This window comes from Colossoma macropomum, unplaced genomic scaffold (assembly GCF_904425465.1).
Source record: "Colossoma macropomum unplaced genomic scaffold, Colossoma_macropomum, whole genome shotgun sequence".
Taxonomy (NCBI): domain Eukaryota; kingdom Metazoa; phylum Chordata; class Actinopteri; order Characiformes; family Serrasalmidae; genus Colossoma; species Colossoma macropomum.
In genome coordinates this window covers 13,613,430-13,626,013 of record NW_023494795.1, presented here as the reverse complement: position 1 = coordinate 13,626,013, position 12,584 = coordinate 13,613,430, and the positions used below count along the sequence as shown (strand labels likewise).

Sequence of the window (12,584 nt, the reverse complement as noted above, 5' to 3'; positions counted from 1 at the left end):
TTTCTTAGACGAGTTGAGCTGGATTTTGCTAGAATGTGTGAGAGTTTGGGACTAATAAGACCACCTCTTGCTGCTAGACAGGGGCCCCCACATTTCGTGAAATATTCCCCTCGACCCACGAAAACAGCGTGGGGGGCGTGCAGTAGATGCACCCACCTTTGGAAGTCACCCTATTCCTTTTCCTTTATTGAGTCACCAGAGGTTCTCATGGCTTATGTTATTGTTAACGGTTGTCAGGGATACAGAATGAGTTACAAATGTTCGATAGGAATAACATGAATGTTATTAAACTGGTGTCACTGAATGTCAATGGAATGAATAACCCAATCAAAAGAAGCAAAGTAATTCTTAAAATGAGGAAGCTTAAAGCACATATAATATTTACTCAAGAAACTCATTTAGCTAAGGGGGAACATGAGAAGCTGAAAAAAATTGGGTTTAGAAACACATTCTATAGTACGCATAGGCAGTGATAAGAGGGGGGTACCAATTCTTATTCAAAATTCTGTCACTTTTGAATGCTCTAAGGAAATCAGTGACAAGGAAGGCAGATATATTATAGTTAAGGGAAAACTAGAACATGAAAAAGTAACATTGGTTAATATATATGCCCCACCAGATAGTGATAAACATTTTTTTAAATCCCTATTTAAAATAATTGATTCAGATTCAGAAGGCATCGTGATTTGTGGGGGAGATTTTAATATAATTTTAGATCACAGTTTAGACACAACAAGCCTTAAAAGGAATAAGATGCACATGAAATTCATGAATACGTCTTTAAAGGAACAAGGAATGATCGATGTCTGGAGGGAACTCAACCCATCAGAAAAATTCTATACACACTATTACATCCCACATAACGCTCACTCAAGAATTGACTATATACTTATCAATAGCTGGGACTTACATAGGGTAACAGACTGTAAAATTGGAGCAGCTGATATATCAGACCATAATGCTGTCTGTCTAGATATACATTTGGGCAATATACAGAAAAACACCATCTGGAGACTTAATGTAGGTATTTTGAACAATAACACAATAATTGAACAGATTAAAACGGAAATTAGAAGATATATTGAGGAAAATAATACAGAAGAAATTAACCCTATTATTTTATGGGATGCCCTGAAAGCCGTTATACGGGGAAAGTCAATAGCTCTTACCTCTCTTCAAAAGAAGTTAAAACAAGCTGCATATCTTGAACTGATTGAGAAATTAAGAAGCTTTGAAATACAATATCAAAATGCCCAACAAACACATATCTTACAGCAAATAAAGACCACTCAAGGAGAAATAGATAATACTTTAACAGGAGAGGTAGAGAAAAAAACTAAGATTTCTAAAACAGGCATATTATGAGACAGGGGCCAAAGCTACTACATTACTAGCAAGACGACTACGTAAACTACAGGCTTCAAACACAATACACAAGATCAGGGATCCCTGTTCTGATCAACAATTGCATAATCCAAAAGAAATTGAGAATGTATTCAAGGATAACTATAAAAATCTATATACACAACCTCCTGCTTCAGATGAGATAACAATTAGACATTTCCTCGACTCTCTTGACCTACCATCTGTCCGAGAATCACAAAACAAAAATATCATAGCTACTATCACACCCGAAGAAGTATCCGAAGCTATATCCAGACTTAAGGCTAATAAGTCTCCAGGTGTTGATGGTTTCCCAGCAGAATGGTATAGGACTTTTAAGGAAGAATTAACCCTCCCTACTTGCTTCATCTTTTAACTGGACCCTTAAAGAAGGACAGTTGCCACCTTCATGGAAAAATACAATAACATCATTAATTCCCAAGGATGGGAGGGATCCAGAGTACTGCACTAATTTTCGTCCTATATCTTTTCTCACTGTAGATTACAAGATATATATCTCAGTTATTGCTAAAAGATATAGGACATTTATGCCACATCTAATTGATGAAGATCAAACAGGCTTTATCATAGGCCGCCAAACGCAAGATAACATCAGAAGAACTCTGCATGTTATAAATTCAATACAAAAGAAAGGATTGATTGCTATGCTGATAAGTCTTGATGCTGAAAAGGCTTTTGATAGTGTGAATTGGATTTTTTTATATTTAGTGTTAGAGCGATTTGGGTTTAGCAAATATTCGATTAAGTGAATCAAAACTATACATCAAAACCCAACAGCTAGGATAAAAATTAATGTCAGCCTAACAGATAGGATAATCCTCGAAAGGGGCACTCGCCAAGGGTGTGGCTTCTTTCTGTTAATGTTTGGGACTCAGACACAGCCTCAGTCTTTAAGTCTAGGCTAAAAACTTACTTGTATAGTCCAGCCTTTGGTAATTAGTTTTCTCTGTCAGGTCTATACCTGCCAGAGTCTCTGCTGCTCTGCTAACACCGTAATCAGTCACCCATGACAGAACTGACTCTGTGTGTCTTTCCTTTCTTTCTTTTCTTTGCCGAGTTGAACAGCTGCCCATCCTGTGCGTCTGATGCTGCTGCCTCTTCTGCCTTGATCGGGCGCCACTGCTGCCAGCCCTCTGGACCGGCTTGACCACCATTGAGCTTCATGCTGTACAACGCCATGCAACCTCACCCTCATATCCTGACCCCACTGATGCTGCTGCTGCATAAACTAAACTAATCAAATTAATCATTTGCTCCACCTGTTTTCCCCATTTTTGTACTAACAATGTTTACTGTCCGGTGTTGACCAGAGGAGGATGGGTTCCCTTTCTGAGACTTGGTTCCTCTCAACGTTTCTTAGGGAGTTTTCCTTGCCACTGTGGCCACTGGCTTGCTCGTGGGGGCTTGGACCCAGATTTCTTTCTGTAATACTGATTTTTTTTTTTTTGTAAAGCTGCTTTGTGACAACACCTGTTGTAAAAAGCGCTATATAAATAAACTTTGCTTGCTTGCTTGCTGGTTTATCTCCTTTTCTTTTTGCCCTTTATATGGAACCTTTAGCACAAGCAATACATCAAACTACAGAACTAAAGGAATCATTATAAAGGGACAAACACATTATCAGTTTATTTGCAGATGATGTTATAATTTATTTGGACAGTCCTAATACAGGTTTCCCATACCTGATGAAAATCTTGAATATATATGGCAAACACTCAGGATATAATGTGAATGTTAACAAAACACAGATCTTGGCCTTTAACTATTCTCCCTCTCAGAAATCAGGAAGTTATTCCAACTGAAATGGGACGCAAAAAATATATCTAGGTGTGACCTTAACAAAACAACTCTCTCAACTTTTCAAAACAAATTTCAATATACTCATTTACAGATTAAAAGAGACATTGAGAACTGGTCCACCCTGCCACTAGATTTTAGCTCCAAAATTGAAATAATTAAAATGATTGTTGTTCCTAGACTCCTATACTTATTTCAATCTCTTCCTATTAAAATACCTCAAGAAAGTTTTCAAATATGGGATGATTTCCAGATTCATATGGAATGGTAGGAAGCCAAGAACAAAGTATTCCACATTGCAGTTGACTAAACAAAAGGGTGGGTTGACATTACCAAATCTTAAAGACTATTTTCAGGCAGCACAACTTGGACCATTAATTAAATGGTGTGATGAAAGCTATAGTGCAAAGTGCAAAGACACGGAGAAAACAGTAGAACAATTACCTATCCAGTCCCTCATTGGAAATACTTAAAAAGACATTACAAGATTCACTAGATCCAATAAGCTCCCATACACTAGATATTTGGTTTGATTTAATTTAACAGTATAAGTTTGAAAGGCAAATAATACTTACAAGTTGGTTTGCTTATGATGAGAAATTTAAACCTAGCTTGTCTGACCAGAGTTATAGAAAATGGGGAACAAAGGGGATCACCGCAGTATGTAGAATTATCAAGAATGGAAACGTGATGAGCTTCCAGGAATTGAAAGAGAATTATGTATTAGAAGATAAAGACTTTTTTAGATATTTACAACTAAGGGATTATCTTATGACTGAAATACAAAATGAACAAATTGTCAAGTCTTTAAATGCAGTTTTAGATGTAGTAGTGAAGATATACAATGGGACAAAATTTAAGGTGACGTCCCAGCTCTATTGCAGCCTGAGGGAATGTCAGGCTTCCTCGACTCTGTACATAAAAGCTAAATGGTAGGGAGACTTAAGCATTGATATTACAGAGGAAGAGTGGACTAAAATGTGTATAACACAGCACATGACCACTAAAGGATATGGAAAGAATTTGGATGGAAGAATTTTACCCGTTATTTTATAACTCCTGAAATACGGAGTAAACAAATTGGTTATCAACAGCCATGTTGGAAAATGTGTGGGAATAAGGAGGCCAATCATATATGCATCTTTTGGAAATGTAATAAACTGTACTCTTTTTGGGAAAATGTATACGATGTGGTTAAAGACATTTTAAGTTATTCAGTCCCTAAAGAATGCAGAGTTATGTACCTTGGAGATATAGATGAACGTTATAGATAATAAAAAATTTGACAAGAATACTTCTGACACCCAGCAAAAAAGTAATAACACGAAATTGGTATAAAATTGAACCCCCCTCAACAGAACAGTGGGTGGAAATTGTAAGACAAATTTATATACTAGGAAAAATGACTTACCAACTTCGGTTGAGGGAAAATGTATTTGCTAACAACTGGCGAAAATGGACAACATATGACACCATAAAAAATAAATAGACATAAATGCAAGGATATTGTATCTTTAAATATGATCATTTGATAAGAGTTTTGTAACCACAGACAACTGTGTTCCTGTCTGTCATGCTTCATCGTTTTTGAGGGAGGGAGACGTATACATTTACATCTATGTCTACTTATGTAAAAAAAAAAAAAACTCAAAACACTTAAGTGTAAAATAAAGTTTAACCTTTATGTACAAAGTCAATTTATCCACTAAATCCAACCAGTTTTTGAGGGAGTTACAGACCTTACGGCCTCTGCTGACTGTACACCGTTTTAATCGTTACTCTACTACCCAACACTGGATGTACAGGGTCTTTTCTTCCCCATTTTGTCAGAGGTTTGTGTTGAACTGAAATTAATTATTAATAATTCGTAAGAACAGGCCATGCCATCCCACCCCTATTCTTTGCCAATTGTGGCATTGAGTATTTAATCCTTAGCCATTGAGCATTCCAGATCTGGAAATTTGTTTGTCCCAGTTTCTCAACTGACTCCCGGAAATCTGCTGTGACTTTTTTGATAAGGACTTTTTTCTTCTTACACTAAAGGTTAAATCTATTATATTTTCATTGTGAGATTGGGCTAATTTACCAGTAACACATTTTTACCAATAATTATATTTACCATAATTATAATTATGCTAATAATTATGGAGCTGACTGTATTTCATTTAATAGATCCAGAAAAAGCCAGTGAAACATTATGCAAGGGTATGTGTACCTGGCGAGTTTGCCCTCTCTGTAGGTGCGTCCCCAGGGATGTCTGTGTTTTTGCAGTGGCCAGACGTCAGGCAGCCAGAGAGTCACTGAGCCCTCCATGACGTCCCCCTCGGCACACGCGGGCTCGCTCTCCCTGCAGTAATAACACTTCCCATAGAAACACGTATTATTCCCTACAGGGACACAAAGACATCACACACAACAGCCATTCAACTGTACAATTCAAACATAATATTACAATATTGAGACACATGCAGTCCTACCTAGTATTATTATGATATTAATATTATATTAAAATATTTTAATGCAAACTGAAAATATTAAAGCATGCTCATGAAACATTAATTTTATGAGCAACTGCAGGCGATGCTGCACTCACAGACATGTACAAACATGTCTGAACTCATTCAGACCTGCTAGCGGGGTGGGTGGAGTAGCAGCATTCCTTGTGTATACGCATGTTTGACTGCAGGCCTGAGGTGTTGCTGCTCTTTTGCTCACTGGTTATTATTATTTTTCTATCACTAATAAGCTTCTAGCAAAAAACAAAGTTAATATTCAGTTGTGCTGACTCCCAAAGAAAACCTAGAACAACATCGGCATGATTAAGGGGGAGCAGTAAGGGAGTGAGACAAAGGGGCAGAGGGTGTGAAAGAGAAGGGACATCTGTAGACGCCTACAAGCACATTGAGATGGCCTGTTTTGACAAATGACAGGTACTGTAATCACTTCTGAAGGCTGGTCAACCATTTTAGACTGTGCAGGGATCAGCTGTTATTAGATGAAGAGAAAACGCCTAATGTTAACCCCATGACCTGCAGCGTATACCTGACCTGTAAAACAGCAATTTCGGTTTACTGCAAGCAGTGTGCTTACAAAACACTTGCTCTTCTTTGTGTAGATTCTTTGAGGTCAGTGGTTCTCAAAATCTCTCTGCTCTATCCCTGTGCACTGCAAGTTAAACGGGAGCAAAAATCTGGAGTATCCGGAGGTCTCCGGCTACGTTCACATTACGAGCCTCGTTGCTTAAACACGATTTTTTGCTCAAATCCGATCTCTCTGACACGATGGTTCACACTCGTTTAGGTACGTGACTCAAATCTGTCATTAATGTTAATGAAGCAGTGTCCTGACTTGACCCGCATGTGCACAACCTGCTCAGTAACATCACGTGAATGAAGCTAACATACAAGCTAACTAGCAGAACGAGCCTTCACTGCCAAGATAATTAACTCTGATCAGCTCTCAGCTGTTCATTATTAGAGCAGGACGAAGGCGGAAAAGGTGAGATGTGTTGCTTTTCCACCTTTTACAGACTTCAACTTCTGTTTGGCGCTGCTGCCATGATAATGCTGAATGATGGCGCACGCACAGTGGGGGAAAAAAAAACAAACAAACATGAATTACAATCTGAGCGTTCACATTAAGGTCGCATGGCCACAAATTGGATACGTATCCGTTCTAGGACCACATATGGAAGTGGCTCTGGTCGGATTTGAAAAGATCAGATCTGTGTGTCCACACAGCCCTGAAATCATCATATCTGAGTCCCATTAGGGTAGAAGGTTGGATTTGTGCCACTTCAACCTGGTAATGTGAACGTAACCTCTGAAGACCAGTTTGAGAACCACTGCTTGTTCTCTTCAGAAGAACTGCAGTTTACAATATTGCATACAATGACATCAAGAAAATCAGATCATGGAAAATTTTCACTACTATTTTTAAAGATGATTTTAAATGATTTCCCATTCATCTGTGTCCAACATCAAAGGGCAGCAAAAGTGAAGCAAAACTACAGCATGTAGTACCCCATTAGTATTTTTTTGTCTTGTTTGATTGTTGCCAGTAATCATTACCATAACCCAGCTGACTTACGTAGGCTGGGGGTAGAATAATGTGAGAAAGAGAAACTCTTCCTAAGCATCTTTCTTGTAATGTTAGATCATATTTATTTTTTCCCCCCCAAGTGTTTAAAATATGTTAAAATGAACATTTATTGGAATTCACAGAAATATATGCATCTAATGATAAAATATGCTTTTAACATTCTCTACTGAACTGTTCCTAGAAATTCTGTCCTGTCTTTGTGGCTGTGGCTTTCATTTAATTAGATGAGCTGAACATCTAAAGTCACACAGATAGCATCATGGTAGAGAAAAATTTGGACACAGATGGACTACAGTCTGTAACTATAGACTTTCAAAGTGCACCTATATGATAATTGGAGGTGACAAAATGGACAATCAGTGAAGATACAAAGAGGTGTACTTAATGAAGTGGTCATGCTGATGTATTTTACAGTCACTCCCCTTCCATCATTTCCCTAGACACCTTCAAAAAGCTCGCACAATGCAGCAAAGTTAAATCAACGCATCGAGTATGTGGATGCGGACAAGCTCTGGGAAAAGCTTGAGGTTTTAACAGTACGTTGAAGACTAAGCAAAGTTCTGTAAATCACCTTGATATAAAGCATGGCTAGACTGGAAACTAAATTCTGCCCTGGACTTTGGTCAAGACCAGCCCTCTACAACCCCAGTGACCTCCAATCCTTGGACTAAGCCTGCTGTTACAGTGAGTGGATGCATATTTTATATTAAACATGGTTTATCTCTTAAATACATGAGCGTGAACATGTCGAAGACGCTGTAGCACGGCTGAGAACTGAAGTGACTGCTGGTTAGCTAGCTAGTTAATTAGCCAGTGTGTGATAGTACATTAACATTAAACTAGCCATCTGTAGCATCACATACATTCAGACTTAATACTCCTGCACTTCGGCCCTGCGGTTTCTCGCTCTGATATCCAAACAAATTGTGTTGCCCACCTTCATACTTAACTTCTTTGCATCTTGTTTAAGCACCCTACTGTTTTTTTTTTTTAATAACGCATTCCCTTCCCCCCTACACTTTTAGGTTTCGCTCTACCTCCCTCTAGCTAGTTCTGGGAGCGGCAGCATTTGCGGGATTGGCCGATGGCCACACACTGAGAATGCAGTGGATCACTAACATGTCTAAAAAAATGTGACTCCAGTACTCCCTTGGTACACATTTGTCCCAGGTGGTCTCCATTCATTTTATTTTGTGTTACATTAGAAATAACCATGCATTTCTCTCCTTCTCACTCTCTCTGAGGCCCACTGGGAATTCTCTCTAGAGTGCCAGTAGCTCCCTCTTGTGGACAAGACAATCTTGTTAAATGTGAGTGAGTCACAAGCCAGGTTCATGAGGTTTTTTGCATCTAAAAAGTAAATGATAAATATGAAATGTTAGAAATTAGACCAGTCACACTATCAAATAGTCTTCATGCATTTTCCAGCCCTCTACAGAACAGAACAGAAATCTGACTTTATCCAGTGTAGCCCCAGAGATACTGAAAGATTTTATTCCTGAGCCTATAAAGTTTGTGCCCTGTATCTCCCAGGGTTTATCTGCACTGTTTCAGCGTAGTGCGCTTAGCCAAGTCATTGCTACTTTTGCTAAAAAGCTTTTCTGTGAAAACATTTATTCTGAGTTAGTCAACGTGCAGTCAGTAAAGAATGTACAGGAAAAAAAGTATTTACTACACGCCGCTGAAAGACTGTGGAAGAGGTAACGAGTGGTAGACTGTTAAAATAACCCAAACTACAAAGGAAACAGCACTACATGTAATGGTAATGATTATGTTTAAAACATTTAAAACTAGAGTATTTCAAAAATAATTTAAGTTTGAATGTTTTTGAACATCCAATCAGACTGGAGGTCATTTTGTTTGTGGACATGAAAAAGTGCTTAGAAAAGTGCTGGGTTTATCTCAGCTCGGCAAAGCAGCAAAGCTACTCGAAATAAACTAAGGTAAATACGTTTTTCATTTGTAAGCTGATGTCATAGACTTGAGGGTTTTCACCCTCGTATCTGACATGCTGTGTGCGCCTCATGTTACCTCCTAAGGTTACTTCGGTTAAGTTTTATACGGTTTCCTGTCCGATTTAGAACTGAATGCTTCGTATTCCACCTCTATCAACTCTGAATTTGTAAATATGTCGCCAGAATTTGTCACCTAGTCTGCTGTGGCTAGTTCTGCATTCCAGACTGGACAGACTGTTTGTGAGTTTGAAGGGAAAGGATTAATGAATGGTTGTGTTTCTGTGAGTATGAGTGAAAGCGAGTGCACAGACCCTGCACATCATGCTCTGTGGTGATTCTCAGGAGCAGAGCCCTCTCCCTGTTAAAACAATGCCCAGAATCACCACAGGGACGGTTTTTCCTGTTCTCTATATTGGCTTTGACCGTACAACACCTTCTTCAAACCTCTGGTATAGTGCAGCACCTTCTGCCATTAAAAATAGGAAAACTTGATTACTTTGTCAGTGTGAGAATATGAAGACATTATTACTTTCTTTTTGTAGTTTGAGCCATAAAAGCAAAGCAGTGAAACATTTTACCCTCTTTACTTATTTTCATTCTGTTTTACTCGTTTTTTTATGAGATACTTTGACTTGATGTATTTAAGAGGTTAGAATTATGAGGCAATAAATATACTTATAATTTTCATATCAACTTAATAGCACGCTGTGCTGCGCCAAGACTGGGTACAGTTACATAACATAACAAATGAAGCAGTCCGAGAATTGTCTGGCAGAAGAGGTGCAATGTTAGAGAAAACATTTATAAGCCATCTTCAAAATATTACTAAAACAATGAAGCAAGTATTAATTCTTGGAGAGTGAGAGGAAAGATTTTTCTCCATTTTCTGTACACTCTGGTTTGGACACTGCCCCCTAGTGCACACGCTCATGTTACGATCAAGTATATTTAGCACCAGTTTAGGGAAAGATTTAATCCCTCCTAGGTAGTTAAAAAGGAACTGTTTTTCACCATTACACACAAAAAAATTAAGTTCCAGCAAACAATGAGGGTATTTCTAATCCTCAGTACCAAGATTCAAAGAATTTGTTCAAGGTTTGCGTCCAGTAAGACAAATGAAAACTCCAGAAACAGAGCTGAAAAGGGAACTCCACAAAAGATTAAAAACGCAGCTGTGCCAAATTTAATGACCGGCAGTTGAAATTCCTGCTTCCCTTTTCGAAACCTCAAGAATTCAAATTCTTTGAAGGTCTACTTTGGGTGATTGCGTTTTTTAATAAACAATCAGGCTCAGCATACATGTGATGGGGACTTTCTTATGTCAAACTAAGAAGGAAGAAGTAATAGATAAGAGAAAGGAAAAAAAAAGGCGTGATACAGGAAGGGACTGACCGTGCATGAGGAATGTGCTCAGTAGCTGGTCCGTAGCCACAGGTTTTATCTCTGTGCGCAGGTTCACGAAGCGTCCCACCACTAGAGGCGCTCTCCTAAACCCTAGAATCCTGCAGGAGAGCAACAGGATATACTATCCGTGTAGAGTAAACTCAACTACTGATTAGATTTCTATGCAAACAATAGGGATATATTCTCAGTCCAGATCGGTTATTTACAAAACTTTCCTGCATCTGTATGCATACTGGGTGTGTGCTGTGTGTATGTGCACACAGAACAGGCTAGAATGTCATATAAATCCTGCATTCATACATACACTGTGGTGGCTCTGTGTGTTTTACCTGTCTAGGTGAAAAGCAGCGATCTCTGCATTATGCCTATCGTACCCTGCATATGGCTCTCCCTCGACCACATAATCCCTGTTGTACCTGTGAAAGAAAAAAAGGGGTTTAGAGAGTCCTGCTGTATTTCATTACAGCTGAAACAGCAGTGCTAATCAAACAAAAACACTGCAACAGGGCCACTCTACAGAACAGAACCTAGCACTGAGTAAATACTGCGCTACAGGTTGAAATATGAACCCAGAGACTTGAATAGTTGCCTCAGGTTCAGACATCATTTCTCACAGCTTAGGTTCAAATTTAACATACAAGTTGTTGCTTTACACATGTCCTACTTCCAATGGATTTTGGCTTGAGTTTACCTTGCTTTAGTTTTGTTTTTATTACCTTAGACATTTTGTAATCTGGCATGCTGAAGTTACTTGGCAGGAAAGTGAGAACAGCACATTATGTAATTTATCCAGACCATAATCATTTGAGATGCTGTTCAAAGGCACTGATTTTTTAAAATAAATTTATAAAGTGGAATTAAAAAGTCATTTGGGACAGCGCATTACTAGTTTACTGGTTCTCTCACAAAGCCAGACTTCATGCTTAGCCAGCTAACTTTAAGCTTAGTCTCAGTCTAGTCTTAAGTTAAGTTAAGCTCAGGATTTTGGATCATAAAAACTCTTGGACCAATCAGGGCCGACCTTCCGACCAATCAGGTACAGGCTTCTGACTCTTTCTTGTCATTTTAAGTCTTTCTTAGGGACATTAAAGATGACATGAGGAATATAAAATAATTGTTACTCTAATAAAAATGAACACAGTGGCCACAGCATTGCTTTTTTTTTTAAATGCTATACTTTCTACATATTTATGTAGCACAATTACTTTTTCCTTTTTTGAAAAATAAGCAGTTTCACTCCTCATGTTTCACATGATTGGCAGTTTGTTGTAAACAGTGGCGTTGGACCGAAGGTAATGACAGCCCTGACTAACCAGGGCCCTCCCTAGAGGGGGAGTCCTCCAAAAACCTCAGAAATATACAGATTTTGGATTCTAATTTTGACTCCCGGTTAAATAATAATAATAAACAATTATAGTAACAATAATAATAGTACAAGTTGTATGTTTTACAAAAGCAATACACGACTGCATCTTCCATGATAATTTTGGCTTATCTACTGTTTCCCTAACCTCCCTCATGCCCGCCTCAAAAGCAAAAGTGCTCTGATCCTCCAGGATGCACGTCTATCATTAGTGGCTCTCCGCCAATTCTGAATGGGTTAAAATGAAATCAAACTCATAATTTCAGAATTACGAAAGGAACGGAGAGCGGGAGAGCAACAAAGGGGCCAAACAACTTCTCCCCCATTTCCTTCAGAAAACACATGAGCCTAAACTGCCAAACAGTAAAATGTTGTGGTAACATAAACTAGCTAGCTAACTAGCAATGAGCCATATTTATGGCGATTAGCTACATTTGCAGCCATTTGTAACAAGAGCAAGCTGAGAAAGAAGTATAGAATTTGATTTACTGCAGCAAACAGGCCTTTAACAGTGTTTCTGTGATCACAACCAAAGTTAGGCTCAGCCCAGCAGCTAATTT

At 38.5% G+C, this 12,584-nt stretch overlaps 1 protein-coding gene across 2 annotated transcripts in view; it reads right to left on the bottom strand.

Moving 5' to 3' along the window:
* Positions 1 to 12,584, bottom strand: part of fam20b (FAM20B glycosaminoglycan xylosylkinase) — a 49,113-nt gene that overhangs the window by 15,791 nt on the left and 20,738 nt on the right. For both annotated transcript variants that reach the window (XM_036581543.1, XM_036581544.1), the window contains exons 4-6: positions 10,991 to 11,077; positions 10,650 to 10,759; positions 5,417 to 5,588 (exon numbers count right to left, since the gene is read on the bottom strand). In XM_036581543.1, coding sequence (XP_036437436.1) covers positions 5,417 to 5,588; positions 10,650 to 10,759; positions 10,991 to 11,077 — 369 coding nt within the window. The remainder of the gene's footprint in view (positions 1 to 5,416; positions 5,589 to 10,649; positions 10,760 to 10,990; positions 11,078 to 12,584) is intronic.